At 48.2% G+C, this 15,704-nt stretch overlaps 1 protein-coding gene across 2 annotated transcripts in view; it reads right to left on the minus strand.

Annotated features, from left to right (window-relative positions):
* Urb1 (URB1 ribosome biogenesis factor) overlaps positions 1 to 15,704 on the minus strand; it is a 59,350-nt gene that overhangs the window by 28,200 nt on the left and 15,446 nt on the right. For both annotated transcript variants that reach the window (XM_075959500.1, XM_075959508.1), the window contains exons 9-19: positions 14,663 to 14,858; positions 13,164 to 13,301; positions 9,607 to 9,780; positions 8,576 to 8,705; positions 7,823 to 7,939; positions 7,351 to 7,463; positions 4,677 to 4,796; positions 3,319 to 3,435; positions 2,466 to 2,604; positions 1,724 to 1,894; positions 650 to 843 (exon numbers count right to left, since the gene is read on the minus strand). In XM_075959500.1, the coding sequence (XP_075815615.1) occupies positions 650 to 843; positions 1,724 to 1,894; positions 2,466 to 2,604; positions 3,319 to 3,435; positions 4,677 to 4,796; positions 7,351 to 7,463; positions 7,823 to 7,939; positions 8,576 to 8,705; positions 9,607 to 9,780; positions 13,164 to 13,301; positions 14,663 to 14,858 (1,609 nt within the window). The remainder of the gene's footprint in view (positions 1 to 649; positions 844 to 1,723; positions 1,895 to 2,465; positions 2,605 to 3,318; positions 3,436 to 4,676; positions 4,797 to 7,350; positions 7,464 to 7,822; positions 7,940 to 8,575; positions 8,706 to 9,606; positions 9,781 to 13,163; positions 13,302 to 14,662; positions 14,859 to 15,704) is intronic.

Genomic DNA, 15,704 nt, shown 5'->3' on the forward strand with positions numbered 1-15,704 from the left:
TTAATACAGTTTCTGTGTGATTATTTCGGTTCTGGACAGTCGGGAACAAACAGTCTCTGTCTACAGAAGTTCTCTGCACCTTAGGTTCCTCATGTGTGTATAAAGGGTGATCTGACCTATCTCTTAGAGGAGGTGGATCAAATGGTTTAAAATATACGTGGTACACCATCACAATATACGTGGTACACCATCACAAGACAAAAGTCCTACTCTATCTGCATTTCTAAACACAATGGAAATGGACCGAATCCACACAAATCCACAGCAAGTTTCGACACACAGCATCACAGCAGGAATCCTCGCCATATACTCCCCCAGTTTCGGCGTGGAGCTCATGGAGTACTGACAGGACAGGTCTGCTGGCCAAGCACACTAAGGTCACAGAAGACGGCCGAGACAAGCTCTCCACTGTACTTGATAAAGATGAAGAGGAAAAGGCCACTTCTTGTCCTAAGCCAAAACAGTGATGAGCAATTATCGTCATCAGGGAGCTGCTTGCTCACTCGGGCTGAGCAGTGATGTTGGGCATTCCTCTCTGACGCAGAGAAAATGGGAAGGTTAGGCTCCTACTCTGTAAACTACAGCATTGGATCATGCAGCAGCACATCCAGCTACGGCATCAGCAAGAAACACAGCGAGTGCAGCTCACCAAGACCTCCTGGGCTTGCTCAGGAATCCAGAGGCTGTAGTAGCTGTGAAACCGGGCAAGCTGCTGATGGCAGAGTGGGCTGGCAGGCTCAAACTTGTCATAAGACTGAAGCAGAAGACACAGAGCCAGGGGATCCCTCTGGGTATGGAGAAGGTCAGTCAGCACCATAATCAGATATGCCAAGATGCTTTCCCCTACAAAGGAAATAGGTGGGCAGGGTTAGAGAGTAGAGTTAGACAGCTTCTATGACAAACTGACACAGCCTCCTTCCACATGCACATCAGACACGGAAGACTGAATGCCAGCTCCATGAAGGGTCAGATGCCCCCATGGGAAGAAGGGGCAGGCTCCTGCAGTGTTCTGGTTACAGTTTAATACATAGAGAACACATGGTCTGAAAACAGGTCCTCCAGCCTGGAATAGGTGACCAAGCATATGCATAGCTGGGACTTGCTGGTAGCTCTCCTGTCCCTTCCTCTGATTTGACACACAGGTCTTTCCCATGAGTAAGGTGGGAGCACACACCACCTGACCCTCTCTCCAAGTGCAGCACTCCCCAGCTGATCAGATACTCTGGGATGGCCAGCATCACCTTCCCCAGTCATCCGAGCTACTATGCTATCAGACGGCATAATTATAAGATGAGAACAGCCTATGATCCCTAGGTCTGTGGAATACAGCCACAAGAGCCACCTGGTCTGTATTTGCCTATGACAAGGTCAGAAACCACTGCTACAGGGGCACATGTGTTATGGTAAAGTCTAGGTACTCCGAACTCCTATGATCTATGAGTGCTCTCAGGTCTAAGATACTTGGGAAACCCAACAAATAGCCAAGATTCATCCTTATCCTGAAAGGACTGCTCAGGGTAATAGCTGGTTCCACGGGGACATGTGAACACATTCTTCAAGGACCGCACTGCCAGCAGCCGGCTCAGCTGCACATCCCTCCCTGTGCTCTGAGCTGCAGGCTGAGGCCCTGTTACTGGGGGGTATCTGTCTGTAGCTCTTCACACTTTTAGCCCCTCACACCCCGACCCCAACCCCCACAGAAACCCTTGTGACGCACAGGTACCTGCTGTATTTTCTGTCCCAAGGAGCAGCTTATTCCTGGCTTCCAGAGCTGCAGGAACCAGAGCACTGAAGGGGAAGGTGAGCAGAATCATATCTTCATCTAACAGGAACCCGATATCCTCGTCCAGGCCTTCACTGCCTTCCACCAGGACATCCACCATGTCCAGCACATCTGAGACAGAGAGAGGAGGCTAGTTTATCAAGGAGCCACAATAGGATCTCACTGTAAACAGCCCAAGATAGAAAGAGGCAAGAGAATACTTAAAAAAATAAAATAAAATAAGAAACAAAAAATTCAAACTTCTCTCAGGGGAAAACACTTCCTAGAGCTTGAGAGATGAAAACGCTGTCTTCAGTTTTTATGGCATTTGACTAAGTACAGGCTACCCACTTAAAGGTTAACTAAAGCCCAAGACCCGTGTTCAAACAAGCAAGTTGACACTTGAGAGGGCTACAGCACAGACCAGCACACGGGCATCTAGGTTCAAATCCTCAAGTTGCTAGGAAGTAACTGTGAGAGCCAACGTGACTTGGCCTCCGTCCCAGCTCTTTTAAGTATATATTAAAGGAGGGCAGCAACTCCTTCCATCATAGAGCTGTGATGAAGATTCCGTGAGCTCTATAAACAGTGTCAGTCAACAGACCTTAACAACACACACAGAACACCCAGCAAAGTGTGAGAAGAATCTTGTCCTGTCTAACTCACTAGTGTAGCACAGAGAGGGTCTGGGCATGGAACCTACCATCGATATGGGAGATGGGAATGCTGACATCATCTGCATCTTGCTTCCCCACAGTGGCCTGCAGGGTGCTGGCTTCCTGGACAAACTCAGAAGCTTTGTCTGTATATGAGTGAGGACTCACCACCAGTGTCAATAAAATCTGCACAAAACGGGACAGGCGAAGACAGTCAAATGGCAACAAGAGAAAAAGCCCAACAAGACTTGGTCAAAACTAGAGGAAGGAAGAAAATGCCAGGTGCCCTTGTTAAGAACAACATAACTTTCTTTTTGTTACATGATGTGGGAGTGATTTCTTTCTAATCTGTTGCTTTCATTGGTTAATTAATAAAGAAACTGCCTAGTCCCATTTGATAGGCCAACCCTTAGGTGGGTCGAGTAGACAGAACAGAATGCTGGGAGAAAGAAGCTGAGTCAGGCAGTCGCCATGATTCTCCCACTCCAGACAGACGCAGGTTAAGATCTTCCCTGGTAAGCCATCTCGTGGGCTACACAGATTATTAGAAATGGGTTAGATCAATATTTAAGAGCTAGCCAATAAGAGGTAGGAACTAATGGGCCAGGCAGTGTTTAAAAGAATACAGTTTCCGTGTAATTATTTCAGGGTATAAAGCTAGCCGTGCGGGCGGCCGGGTGCCGGAACGTAGCCCGCCGCTTCCCCTTACAACAGTTACACAATTTTAAAAGGATCTCTTCTATTCTACTGCTTTGCAACTTGGCTTTTTGGATAACCTTATTTGTTCATACAAAAACAAACTTCCCAATGAGGTGAAGCGGCATGTGGTGGCATACTGCTATCTCAGATGCTAACATTGAGAAGAAAGCCACATCTGTCTCCATGGAGCTATGCACTCACACGCTCCAGGAACTGAATGACGGCTTCCTTGTGCTCTTCTGCAGTGCCATCCAGGTGCTCCAGCCACAGCTCTAGCTCTTTCCACGTGTGTTCGAACACACCTGTGTCCCGAAGAATCTGTTGGCAGCAGAGCCATGCAAATGTCAGAACAGATCCTGTTTGCTGTGCAGCTGCAAGATTCATACCAAGGTGCCAGAGCACAGGGGCTGCATGCACCACTCTCAGGTGTACTCCACAAGCTCGTCTCCTAGGATGGACCCCCCACTGCTGAGGACACAGGCCAAAGAGATCACTCCATGCCCCGTGGGGACAACGTGGGTCCTTTCTCACTGCTGTGTACTCATTTGCCTTTCCTAACCTGGTAGAACCAGGTGGTGCTTAGGGAACTATTTTTTTATCTGGATTTTCATGAAGACTAAGTAAGTATATGTCATGACCCCTCCCAGTGACTCAACTCTTACTGGGGGAACTCTAAGCCTAGGCAAGAAGAATATCATTCCTACCAGGGCAGAGCTTGGTGTGAGGCAGGACCTCAGTTTGCCAAATAACGATACCCTTAGTGGTCGGCAATGAAGGCGATTCAGGGGCACGTGCTCTTGTGGCACAGGGCCCAGCAACAGTGCGCACCAAACTTCCTTGGACTGTCAGTCCTACCTCCGCGGTTATTAGTCACGACAAGTGGTCGGCGAGGAAATGAGAAGACGGGGCAGGGATTCAAACAGGGTAGTCTTCAGGCAGCCCAGAGAAGAAGCTCAAAAGGTAGTCAGACTTTGAAGGAAAACTGCAAAGTAACACCGTGGCACTCTAAAGGCACTAACTGCCACTGTCAGTGTGTCTGAGAAACTAACGGTGTGGAAATCTGGTCTCAAACCCAGGGAGTCTCGACTACCAGTACATGTTATGATGCCTGGCTGAAAAAGTAGTCCTGGAAGAGTGAGCGCCACAGGCAAGAAAGAAGAGCAGAGGACCAAATCCTCACTCCTGCACACTGACTTTGAAGACCAAGTCAAATATGTGGAAGGCTCGGAGAAGAACCATGTGGGAATGAGGGACTAGTCACAGTTCTCAAACAGTTTCCTATGGGAACAGAATATATGGAGAGTCTGTACTGTGCGAGCTGTGACTGACTGTTTCATAGCTTACCTTCCTGGAATGCACATGTGCACACAAGCATGCACGCACAAACACACACACACACACACACACTAAATAAAAATATGATAATTTAAAATGTACTATGCTCCAAATAAAAGCTCACACAAATCTACTGTACTCCACCACACACCCAATCACCCACCATAAGGAAGGCCAGGTACACACTCCGTATTTGTCCATGAGAAACTGCTGCTGCTACTGACCTTTATGATCAGAAGTTTGGTGGATGACTTGAGCTGCAAATGGCCACTATTCACAAACATCTTCATCAACAGGTAAAAAACGGAGCGTTCTCCTCCAATGATTTCGGCATCGTGGCTTTCCTAGGGTTTGGACATTAGTTCAAACTGGTAAGATGTGAAGTTAACAAGGGCCACCACTCACTGGGTAAACATGTGATTGCACGCCCAGGACACACACCCTTCATCTCATTTTAGCTACCATTCAGTGAGGAGTACTGGGACTTTCCACATAGAAAACCTTAGGTTAAGTCACGCATTCAAAACCTCCAACAGCCATGGTGACAAGTAAGCAGCTCTAGGATCTTCATGCGTATGGCTCACTTCATCTTCCCTTCAACCTAGGAAGTGGCATAGCTGTTCCCCCATCGGGCTCACATAGAAATCAGAGCTCTAAAAGTTAATTATGTGCTGGAAACCAAGCTCTCTCTGGTGTAGACAGTGCACAGGTAGGTAGTGAAGAGCCGCCTCGGCCAAGGCTGCACTGTTGTGTTTCATCAGGACACTGTGTGAACCCTAACCACTCAGTGGATTCAGCACAGAGTCTTCTAAAAAAGCTTCCAGGCATTGAACACAGGCCTTAGAGGGCTACAGAGCCTTGGCCTCAGAGCCCGGGCCACTCTCTGTAATGTGTCACAGCCCTCGGTGAAGAGGCCGACCCCCAGTAAGACAACTTGGTCCAGTACACAGTGCCAGCAGAGAAGACGCACTGAGAAGCGTGAGGTGGGTGGACCATTGCTTTCACAGTAAGAGCCTCTTTGGTGTACAGAGACGGTCGCAGTGTGGCACCCCTGTGACACTCACAAAGCCACACCACAGAGCACCGAAGGACACAGCACTGTGCCACTTGCCAGCCCTTCTAGTAACCGCTTCTGCCTTCACTGTTTCTGTCATTCTTTACAGACTCGCCCGAACACACCCAGGCAAGTGATTCACCAGCAGATTCTGCCTCAAAACACTGACTTCTTGATACACAAACAAACAGTGTGGTTATTGATTAGTGTCTTGTTAATTTTAGAGGACATGTTTGCCCTTTCACTTTTACTTCCACAGAGTTTTCTTTGTAGGAGTTCCTATACAGGAGTATAGGAATTACGCTTCTCTTCTTCAATCCTTTATTTCTTCTAGAGATAACAGGTGTTCTGTTTTCTGTCATGTCTTTCTAGTAATGATCTGTGCACATACATGTAAATGAATAGTTTAGTGAGAATGCAAACATGTACACACATTCACATGTGTATTCCCCCTTTAAAAACATAACTGATATATAACTGTTTCTCTTTTATTATCTTATTGGCACATCTGCACGGGCTCACACACCCTCCTGCAAATGCTGTCTTCCTGACTTGCTGCTGACTCCACAGCACAGGACAATTTGGATTGCTTCTGTTTTTAAGATGAGACCCAAGTTTCTTGTATTTAAAAGAAAAAAAAAGTGTGAAGGAGAGGTAGCTCAGTGGCTTAACCAGGAACAACAAGGCTTTGGGTTCGAGCCCTAGTACCAGGGTGAAAAAACTTTCTGAACTTTCTAAGTATATCATCAAGATCTATTGCTCCAGCTCAGCTGATATGAAACTCTATCAACATCTAACGTGTCACTTCAGGATGGAGACTGCTGAAGGCTGGGAGGAGGGCTCTGGACAGCACTGCCTGGGCCCACCACATAGAGCTGGAGTACTGCAGAACCGTCCTGAGCACTCTCGTCTGATGGGATATGGGTGGAGCGGTCAAAGTACCCTGTGCAGCCTGCCATGTGCCGAGTCCTTATCCAGGATGACTTATCCTCAACTCGTAAAGAGAGAACCTAGTGCCACAGCATTCTTAGACCTTTCTGGAAATGTCATGTGTATAAATGCCAACATACATTTCCAGGCTACTGGTTCCATATAAAAATTGTACATAAGAACCAAGTCATTTACATTATTAAATATTTTAAGATCTTTGATCTTAACTAGATAGTCACATTTATCTTACACAATTTTGACTATATTCACCTATACCATCTTTATAAGTTGATCTGCTTAAAATATAAATGTATTTTCACTATACTATGTATACAGCAAAGCAATGAACCTAGCTACTCTCTGAAGACAGATTTATTCTTGTCAAGAGTATTTCAAATGGAAAAGATTTTATAGATCTCTAGGCTGTGACAGCTTTCCAAAATTCACTTATTAAATGTGCCCAATTTTAAGTAACTGTTCCTCTAGGGTGTTGCAACTGTCAATGCAATTTAATTAAATATTGTTACCAAATTAAAAAAAAAAAGAACCAAGCCATTATATGATCTGAGCTACTCAGAAGCACACTTAAGCTTGTTGGCCATACCCTCAGCGCACAGCAGGAACAGATCTGGGGTTCAAGGGTACAGGTGAGCATCAGTACCTGCTTATCTTCCCTCCGTGAGGTAATATTCTGATCCCAGCAGACATGCAAACCCAGCGCCTGTCTCGGCCAGCCTCGGCTTTCTGCTGGCATGGTGGCAATCCCACCTTGACCACTGAGGTGTGCAGGGTCAGAACAAAGGAGAGGTGATGTGCCTTGTTTGCAAAAATGCTGACTGACCAAGTGTGAGGAGATGGAGAGAAAAGCCAGCCTGGCAAGTTGGTAGCAGGAGACTGGAACTTTCACTTCCTACCTGTGCCTTCAGCCACAGAAACTTGCTAGCAGGCAGTTCCAGGGCCACCTTCAGCATGTGGTGCTGTAAGATGGGAGGGACCTCCTTAGGAGGGCCCTGCTCAGAGATGATTCCTGCACAGAGATCAGGAAACACAAGGTTACCCAGAGCGGACACCCTGGCCCACATATCCTCTACAGGGCTCTCCTTTCTGCTGCCCAGGCAGCCCTGCCTGGGAGCCGCTCCCACTGGTTGGTTGGCTTTCCCTTCTATATTCTCACTGCTATCCTAAGGGTTCACTTAATGTGTATTTATGGGGGCCCAGTTATCAAAAGAAATAGTGGTACAAATAAGTAATGGTGGTGGATCATATCTGCCGGTAAACTGCCTTTCCTGGTCCTCAGCTCCTAGACTCTGCTGTAGTTTATTGGACTGTCCTTTATCCCCACTGGCAGAAACAGAGGCAGCCTGCCTACCGTCCCTTAAGACCCACCTTTTAGGAGTTTGCTGAAGTCAAAGTTGTACTGCATGATCATGTGGGGGACAACCTGTTGGTAGAGGCATATGACCTGGAGCAGAACAGCTTTCAAAAGGATGGTTTCTGCATCATCTGCACCAAAGGGAGACAGCTTGCTTTAGGACAAATACCTGCTCTTTGTCCCTGATCAGGGGAGCATTCATCCCACAAGTGAGAGCCAACTGCATGCTGAATACTCAAGCTACAGAAACCATAACAACTACATTTAAGGCACAGTGTGGTAACAGGACAGACACTGTTCCTCGGACGTGGTCTTAAGGCCGCTTCACTGCTGCAGCCTGGTCAGGTCAAGGCTACCAGTCTTCATCTGAGCGACAGAGATACACAATAAGGGCTGCCCTGTGGTGCTGCTATAAAAATTAACCAAGACGTAGATATGGAAAACCGCACCTGCCAACAAGAGTGGCCTCAGAGCCCGCGTCCGCCTGCACAGCGCCTAGAGACCCCACCCATCTACAAAGCAGCAGCAGTCAAGTCCTCAGAGAGACATGCGCCGGCATAAAGACTGAATGCACTGCTGACAGATACTAAGATTCAATCTACAATTCCATCTAATGCTTCTCCCGAAACAAAAAAGGGTACACGATCTCTTCACAGCCAGAAGAGATTTGATACAGAGCTACTTGAGGATTCTCTTGGAAAGCAGCCATCCCAGGCTGCCTGTCATCTCTGTCCCAGGCCAGGAACAGAAGTAACTGGAGCCCTCACCATGCTGGTCAGCCTTAGAGGCGGCAGGAGTCTTGTTATTGCTCTTCTTCCCTTTCCCATGGTCTTGCTTAACCTCTTGCTTTTTAAATGACTGCCAGACCCAAATAACCGTGTTTAGATCTGGCAAAATCTAAGTGAGAAAGAGAAGTGAAGAATCAGTCGCTTGAAACATGAAAAGAAATCACAGCACTGAATGCATTAACAGGGAAAAAGCAAAAACAAAGGCAGAGAGGAAAGAGGAGCAAGCACATGTGGACCCAAGTGTCATGTACACAAGCAGGAGGGTGGGTGAGAGCAGGCTCACAGCTGCAAGCCCGCTTCTGCAGTATATCCTAGAACTACACTTGCTTCTGCAGTATATCCCACAACTACACTTGCTTCTGCAGTATATCCCACAACTACACTTGCTTCTGCAGTATATCCTACAACTACACTTGCTTCTGCAGTATATCCTAGAACTACACTTGCTTCTGCAGTATATCCCACAACTACACTTGCTTCTGCAGTATATCCCACAACTACACTTGCTTCTGCAGTATATCCTAGAACTACACTTGCTCTCTCACCTGCAAGCCTGCTTCTGCAGTATATCCTAGAAGTACACTTGCTTCTGCAGTATATCCTACAACTACACTTGCTTCTGCAGTATATCCTACAACTACACTTGCTTCTGCAGTATATCCCACAACTACACTTGCTTCTGCAGTATATCCTACAACTACACTTGCTTCTGCAGTATATCCTACAACTACACTTGCTTCTGCAGTATATCCTACAACTACACTTGCTTCTGCAGTATATCCTACAACTACACTTGCTTCTGCAGTATATCCTACAACTACACTTGCTTCTGCAGTATATCCTACAACTACACTGGCTTCTGCAGTATATCCTACAACTACACTGGCTTCTACTACCAGCAGCTAAGAGGACACACTCCTTGGCTCCCACCCATGTTCCCAGGACAGCCCCTTCTTCTGAATTTGGTGAAGGGGTCTGCAGCAAAAACACAGACAGGGACCTGCACGCACCTTGCTCAAAGCTTCTCTGAAGAGCTGAACAAACTCTTCCATCATCTCAGCCGTGTACACGCCGGAATCTTGCCAAGCGTCCTTATCCAGACAGTGGTCAACTGTCTTCAACGCTCTCTTCAAAATGACCGAAATAAGGGATAATGCTGAGTGTTTCACAGGTACGCTGTCCAACTGGGAAGGAAAGAGAATGAAATCCATACATGTCTCCAGGTGGACACCTGGGCATGGCAGGCTCTTGTTCCTCAGGTTACTACTGGGGAAAAGCATAGGAGCTGGCTAGACTCTACAGTGAGAAGAGGTGATGTGGGGACCTTCCCCACAGACATCTATTCTGACTACAGCCGTCGCCAGGAAAGCAATTCCAAAGGAGCTTCTACTTCCCAGTCAGCCGTCTCTGACCAGCACCGGGCCAGGACAGACTGCAGCGGCAGCACAGGAGCCCCCAGCAGACACTTGGCATCCACAAGCATCCACATGAAGAGAGGTAGAAAGAAGGCAAGGGAAGATGTCAGACCGTTCACCTCTATGAGGACTAAGCAACTGTGATGGCCTGGATAAAATCTGTCCCCCAGAGGTTCATATGTTAGAAGCCTGGCTCCAATGTGGTGGTACTGAGAGGTAACAGAACCTTTAGGAGGGGGGCACTGAGTAGGCTTCAGTCTTGAACTAACACAGCTCTCATGAGAGAAAGTGTTGTCATGGAAAGAACAAAACTGAGGCAAGCCTAGTGGTGCATACATATAATTCTAGCACCCAGGGGACTGAGGCAGGAGAACCACGGTGAGTTGACCATCACAAAAACAAAGAAAACGAAAGCAGCCCTGCCCTGGTCTCTGGCTTCCTTTCTCACCAGGTGTTCCCGCCCACTTCTCCAGGCATTCTACCTTTCCCTTTGCTCATCCACTCAGCTGTCTGTGACATAGTGAGTGGGACCTTGGGCTTTCCGCTCTAAAGCTGTGACAAGCACACAACTTACGGTGTCGTGACAGTGACAAAGGATGGCGCGGCACAGACAGCAGCCATGCAGACTTCTCCAGTGTCAAGGTCCTCGATGACCTCAGAGCCTGAGTAGTGCTCCAGGACCATAGATCCCATTATCAAAAAGAGGAAATGGGTCCAGGCCCTGGCCAGGATTAGTGCATTCTTCAGCCACCATCCTGCTGGTCTGGCACACAGAAGTAGAGACCCTGGCCCTATACCAATTCTAGCAGAATGTGCACCTTTCCAGGACCCCCAGGGGTGTGTGGAGCTCTGGGTGGAATAGTGCAGATTTACAATGAAACACAAAAGGCCTTCTGACTGTTCTTATTAACCATGATGGCCGAGTAGCCCAGATTGCAGGCAGTTTCAGGTGTAAGCAAATGTTGTACACGTAAGGACAGAGATGTGTTCCAAACTCAGGAATGGCTTCATAGCTGGGATCCCTTCAAAGGCAGGCCTTAAAAAGGGTTCCCAAGTGCCCACAGTGCAGGGAGCACAGAACTAACCCAGGACTCGAGGACCCTGCTGCCGAATCCTTCTCACTTCCCACTTCTACAAGCAAACGCTCCTCTTTCTAACTCTGAAATACATGTTGTTGGAAAACTTCTCAGAGGAAAGCAGAGAGCAAAACACAACTCACAACTGCAACCCTTAGAAGCCATTCATTTCAATGCGTCCCCAACATGTAAAAAGTCTCAGCTCTTGGGAAGGGCACAGGCTGTGGCTCAACGGATCTGGGCCAGCACAGAATGGCTGCCACTAGGAGAGACAGCTATGTGCTCAGTCACTCCCGAGCCGCTCAGTCCAGGAGATGGGACACCCCTCTAGAGATAAAACCCTGGTCCTGGAAGGGAAGGCAGCCTGTTGTCTGACTGCAGAGACTCGGCAGGGGAAGAGGGCAAACGAGGCCTCCAAGCAAGTGCAGCCACTGAGTTCTTTCCCGTTTTTCTTGAGACCCCTGGGAAAATGTTAATCTCTCCACACAGCAGACGGGACCTGATGTTGCGATGATTTGTCACAAAGAACAAAAGCCCTTTCTTTCTAGTCCCACACAGGTCACCTCTCCTCACACACTGTACACTCAGCACGCACCCTGAATGGGGCATCAAAGGGTTCCCCGCATTCTCAGGAACTGAGGCCGACACACGCCTGTGCAGGGCACCAGGGCTCCTGTCACATAACCACCTGACCTCTCTGGAAGGCTGGGGATGGCTCTCTGCGTGCCAAGACTCCCGGTGGACATCAGACTACCTGGGCTTAGAATGGGCTGCCAGAGTCCAGTACCAGGTGTATCAACAATCAACAACCATTCTCGTAAAACTAGAATACTGGTTAAACAAACAAACAAACAAAAAACCAGGAACCCTCCAAATGTTGCTTCTGATGGGAAATGGGGGACCTCTACCAGAAGTAAGATGTGAATTTTTTTGAAGTTTATTTTTATTTATATGCATGTGTGTCTGTGTGTGAATATGGGCACATGAATGCAGGTGTCTGCAGAGGTCATGGGAAGGATGTCAGATGTCCTGGAGTTGGAGTTACAGCAGCAGTAAGCTGACCGACATGGGTGCTGGCACAAACTGGAAGAAAACCAAGTGCTCTTAGCTACTAAGAAAAGATGTAGCCGGGCGGTGGTGGCGCACGCCTTTAATCCCAGCACTTGTGAGGCAGAGGCAGGCGGATCTCTGTGAGTTCGAGACCAGCCTGGTCTACAGAGCTAGTTCCAGGACAGGCTCCAAAGCCACAGAGAAACCCTGTCTCGAAAAACCAAAAAAAAAAAAAAAAGATGTAAAATTTAAGTATCATTTTTTTTTCCTCCAACACTGCCTGAAAAAAGCTGCCCCTCAAAGTAAATGTTCCCCAGAAATCCTAACACCTGGTCCAAAAGGCCCTTGAAATAAATAAGAGAGTTGGGCAGTGGTGGCGCACGCCTTTAATCCCAGCAATCGGGAAGCAGAGGCAGGCGGATCTCTGTGAGTTCGAGGCCAGCCTGGTTTACAAGAGCTAGTTCCAGGACAGGCTCCAAAGCTACAGAGAAAACTTGTCTTGAAAAAACAAAAAACAAAAAAAGAAAGAAAGAAGAGAGTTTGGTCCCGCTGTTTCCAGAGAGCCTGAAATAGTGAAGTTCTACTGCAGAAACTTCCCACACCCACACGGGACTACAGACATGTGTGTGGAGGGATGGGGTCCTCTGTACGCTGAAGCAGGGATGAGGACACCATGCTAGTCACCTCTGGAAGGAATGCTAACCGCAAGTGAATGGATCTGCCTCTCACAGGTGACTTCAAACTAGAACCCTGTCTGACAAAACAGTCAAATGCGGTCAGCAGAGGGCTCTTCAAGAGAAAGCTGATGTTTGTGTGTGACTTACCTTTGTTTTTATGTGTGTGAATGTTTTGCCTGTATGTGTATTTGTCTGTGCACCACGTGTGTACAATGCTAGCAGAGGCCAGAAGGTGTCAGATCTCCTGAAACTGGAGTCACAGATAGTTGTGAGCCACCATGTGCAAAGACCAGACTTGGGTCCTCTGGAAGAGCAGCCAGTTCCATCTCTCTCTCTCTCTGTGACTTACATTTAATGCCTGAGTGAACATGACCTTATTGCACACCAGAGGCACTGTGGTCACCATCACCATCGCAAGGAGTCTTGGTAAGGGGATAAACTCTCTGGTCCAAAAGGCCTGGGAAATCTCTGGCTGGGCCTCATAGATCTGAAAGAGGGAAGAAAGAGAGTGGGTTATGAATGGAAGAAAGTACTGACTGTAAGAACTCCAGATCCACTCACACACTGTACACACAGCTATCAGAACAAGGGCTTCCAGTGTCAGCCTGACGAACCATACCACCCTCCCCCCCCCTTTTTTTCAAGACAGGGTTTCTCTGTGTGTATTCCTGGCTGTCCTAGAACTGGCTCTGTAAACCAGGCTGGCTTTGAACTCACAGAGATTCAACTGCTTCTGGCTCCTAAGTGCTAGGATTAAAGGTGTGAGCCAACATTGCCCTGTTAATCACACTGTCCTTTTAAAGCTCCACAAAAATCCTTCAAAGAGAGATATTTAACATACAAATGTGTTATGGTATCGAAGCTGGACCCCAGTGGGATTACCAGCCACATAGTAAGCAAGCCACATCATAAGGACTCAAGCCAGGCTATAAAACCCCACAAGTACCCCTTCAGCAGCATGGGGCTAGACAGTGTCAGAAGTAGCTCTTAGGATAGATGCTGGCCACAGGGCAGCTTCCCCAAGGTGAGTGCTTCTCATGGGATTCTGCAGAGGCCTGCAAACATAGGTTCTCTAAGAAAACCAGGAAATATATGAGTAAAACAGCCGGTTTTACAGATAATGCCAGGACCAAACGGAGACACAAGCAATCAATCATGGGACTTTCCCCGACCAGGAAGACCATAAATTAGAGAGAAAGTTTATTTAGCCACATCAGGTGTCACTACTATGGTTCGATTGATTGTTTTGATTGACCTGAAAATTCAAAATCCACAGGTCTTTGAACGTCAACAATAGTGCTGAAGTGTCATATCTTACAGCATTTCAACCTTCAGATTTCTAGAGATGCCTCAGAGAATAAGAGTACTTGGTGCACAAGTACACGGACCTGTAGTTCAATGCCCCAGAACCCACATAAAACACCAGGCATGACTGCGTAGGTACCTGCAACCCCAGTGCTGCGTGTGGGAAGACACAGGAGGGTCCCTGGGCCTGCGAAGACCTTGCAGAGGCGACACAAAGATTACAAAATCTACCCCACCCCCACCAAGCATTCAAGAATGGCTGTGTGCTCTAGAGCTGTGCCGGCAGAGGAGTGGGGCCGGGAAGGGATTAGTCCGCACCACTCTAACACTTCACTCCCTGCAAGTAGTACAGTCCTCTCCGGACTCCACAGACACAGCCCAACTCCCAGTCAGAAAGGAGCTCAAGCGCGTCAAAAGGAGAATCCCAAATACAGCTACTGAGAAGCCGATGCTACCAGAGGACAAGGCCACCAAATTCCACGTCTAAAGAGCCCCTTGTCCCCAAGACAGGGCTTTACTGCACATCCCAACAGACCTCTGTACCTTGTTCAGCAGCTTCACGTTATTTAGCCAAGTGGACTGCACTCTTGGGAGGAAGGAAAAGGTGACTTCCTTGAAGTATCTTGTCAGCAGGTCCGGGCACGCCTTCAGAATATTCACCACCAGACTGGCCACCAGCTCATCCCCAGCCGCAGTTTTCAAACTCAACAAGAAGTGCAAGAGTGTCAAGTTGCCTCCTCTGTTAGGGACAGGGACAAGGCCAGAGAGTCAGCAAGAGAAGTCGCTCTCAGGGACACAGCAGTCACATAGGAGAGAGTACCCGATGGGGTATGACGTGGCCTGCAGGGGAGCCCTAGGGAAGGAATCCATGGGGAAAGAGCCATGGTGTCCCCAGGCAGACAAAGGCATCTTCAAGCACACGATGAAGATGAAGAGTGAAGCCGGGCCTGAAAACATGCTGCTGAACACTGCTCAAGAGGCTTAAGGGGGGAGATCACTGTAAGCAGGCACACTCTGCACCAGCCTGGCCAACAGACAAAAGCCCGCTGAGAGTAAACCTCAGTCGGGAAGCACCAGGCCCAGGCTCTCTATGGCTGCAGCTCCAGAGCTACTACTTCAGAGCATCCAGACGCTCCAGGCTCTGTCACCTGCTCACTAATTAAGGGCTCACCAGGGTTGCCATCCTATGGCCTACCACCTGCCTTTAAAGTCTGACTCGACAGTGACAGCGTTGCTCTTCACCTGTGGGCACTTCAGTCCGCAGTAGCAGTGCGGGGTAGGCAGCTTTCCGACCCTTACAGAGGAAGGCTGCACCCTTACTCTATGCTGGAACCTCGTCGGCTGACCACTGAGTGTACGGCACCACCATCCTAGGCAATGACAACCTCTGCTCTGACCACTTCTCGCCCATCAGACTAGGACCAGAGAAATAACTATTCGTGGTTGTGAGAAGTCACACGATGACAGTGACAACGGAGGGGCTATGTGAGCAAGGGTTACCAGAAGAAATGAGGGGATGAACCCCATGACTGCTGGGCCACCTTGCCTTTAATCCCTCAATTCTCCCCATTTCCAACCAGCACAG

The sequence above is a fragment of the Microtus pennsylvanicus genome, chromosome 1 (genome assembly GCF_037038515.1).
Source record: "Microtus pennsylvanicus isolate mMicPen1 chromosome 1, mMicPen1.hap1, whole genome shotgun sequence".
In the NCBI taxonomy this organism is placed as follows: Eukaryota; Metazoa; Chordata; class Mammalia; order Rodentia; family Cricetidae; genus Microtus; species Microtus pennsylvanicus.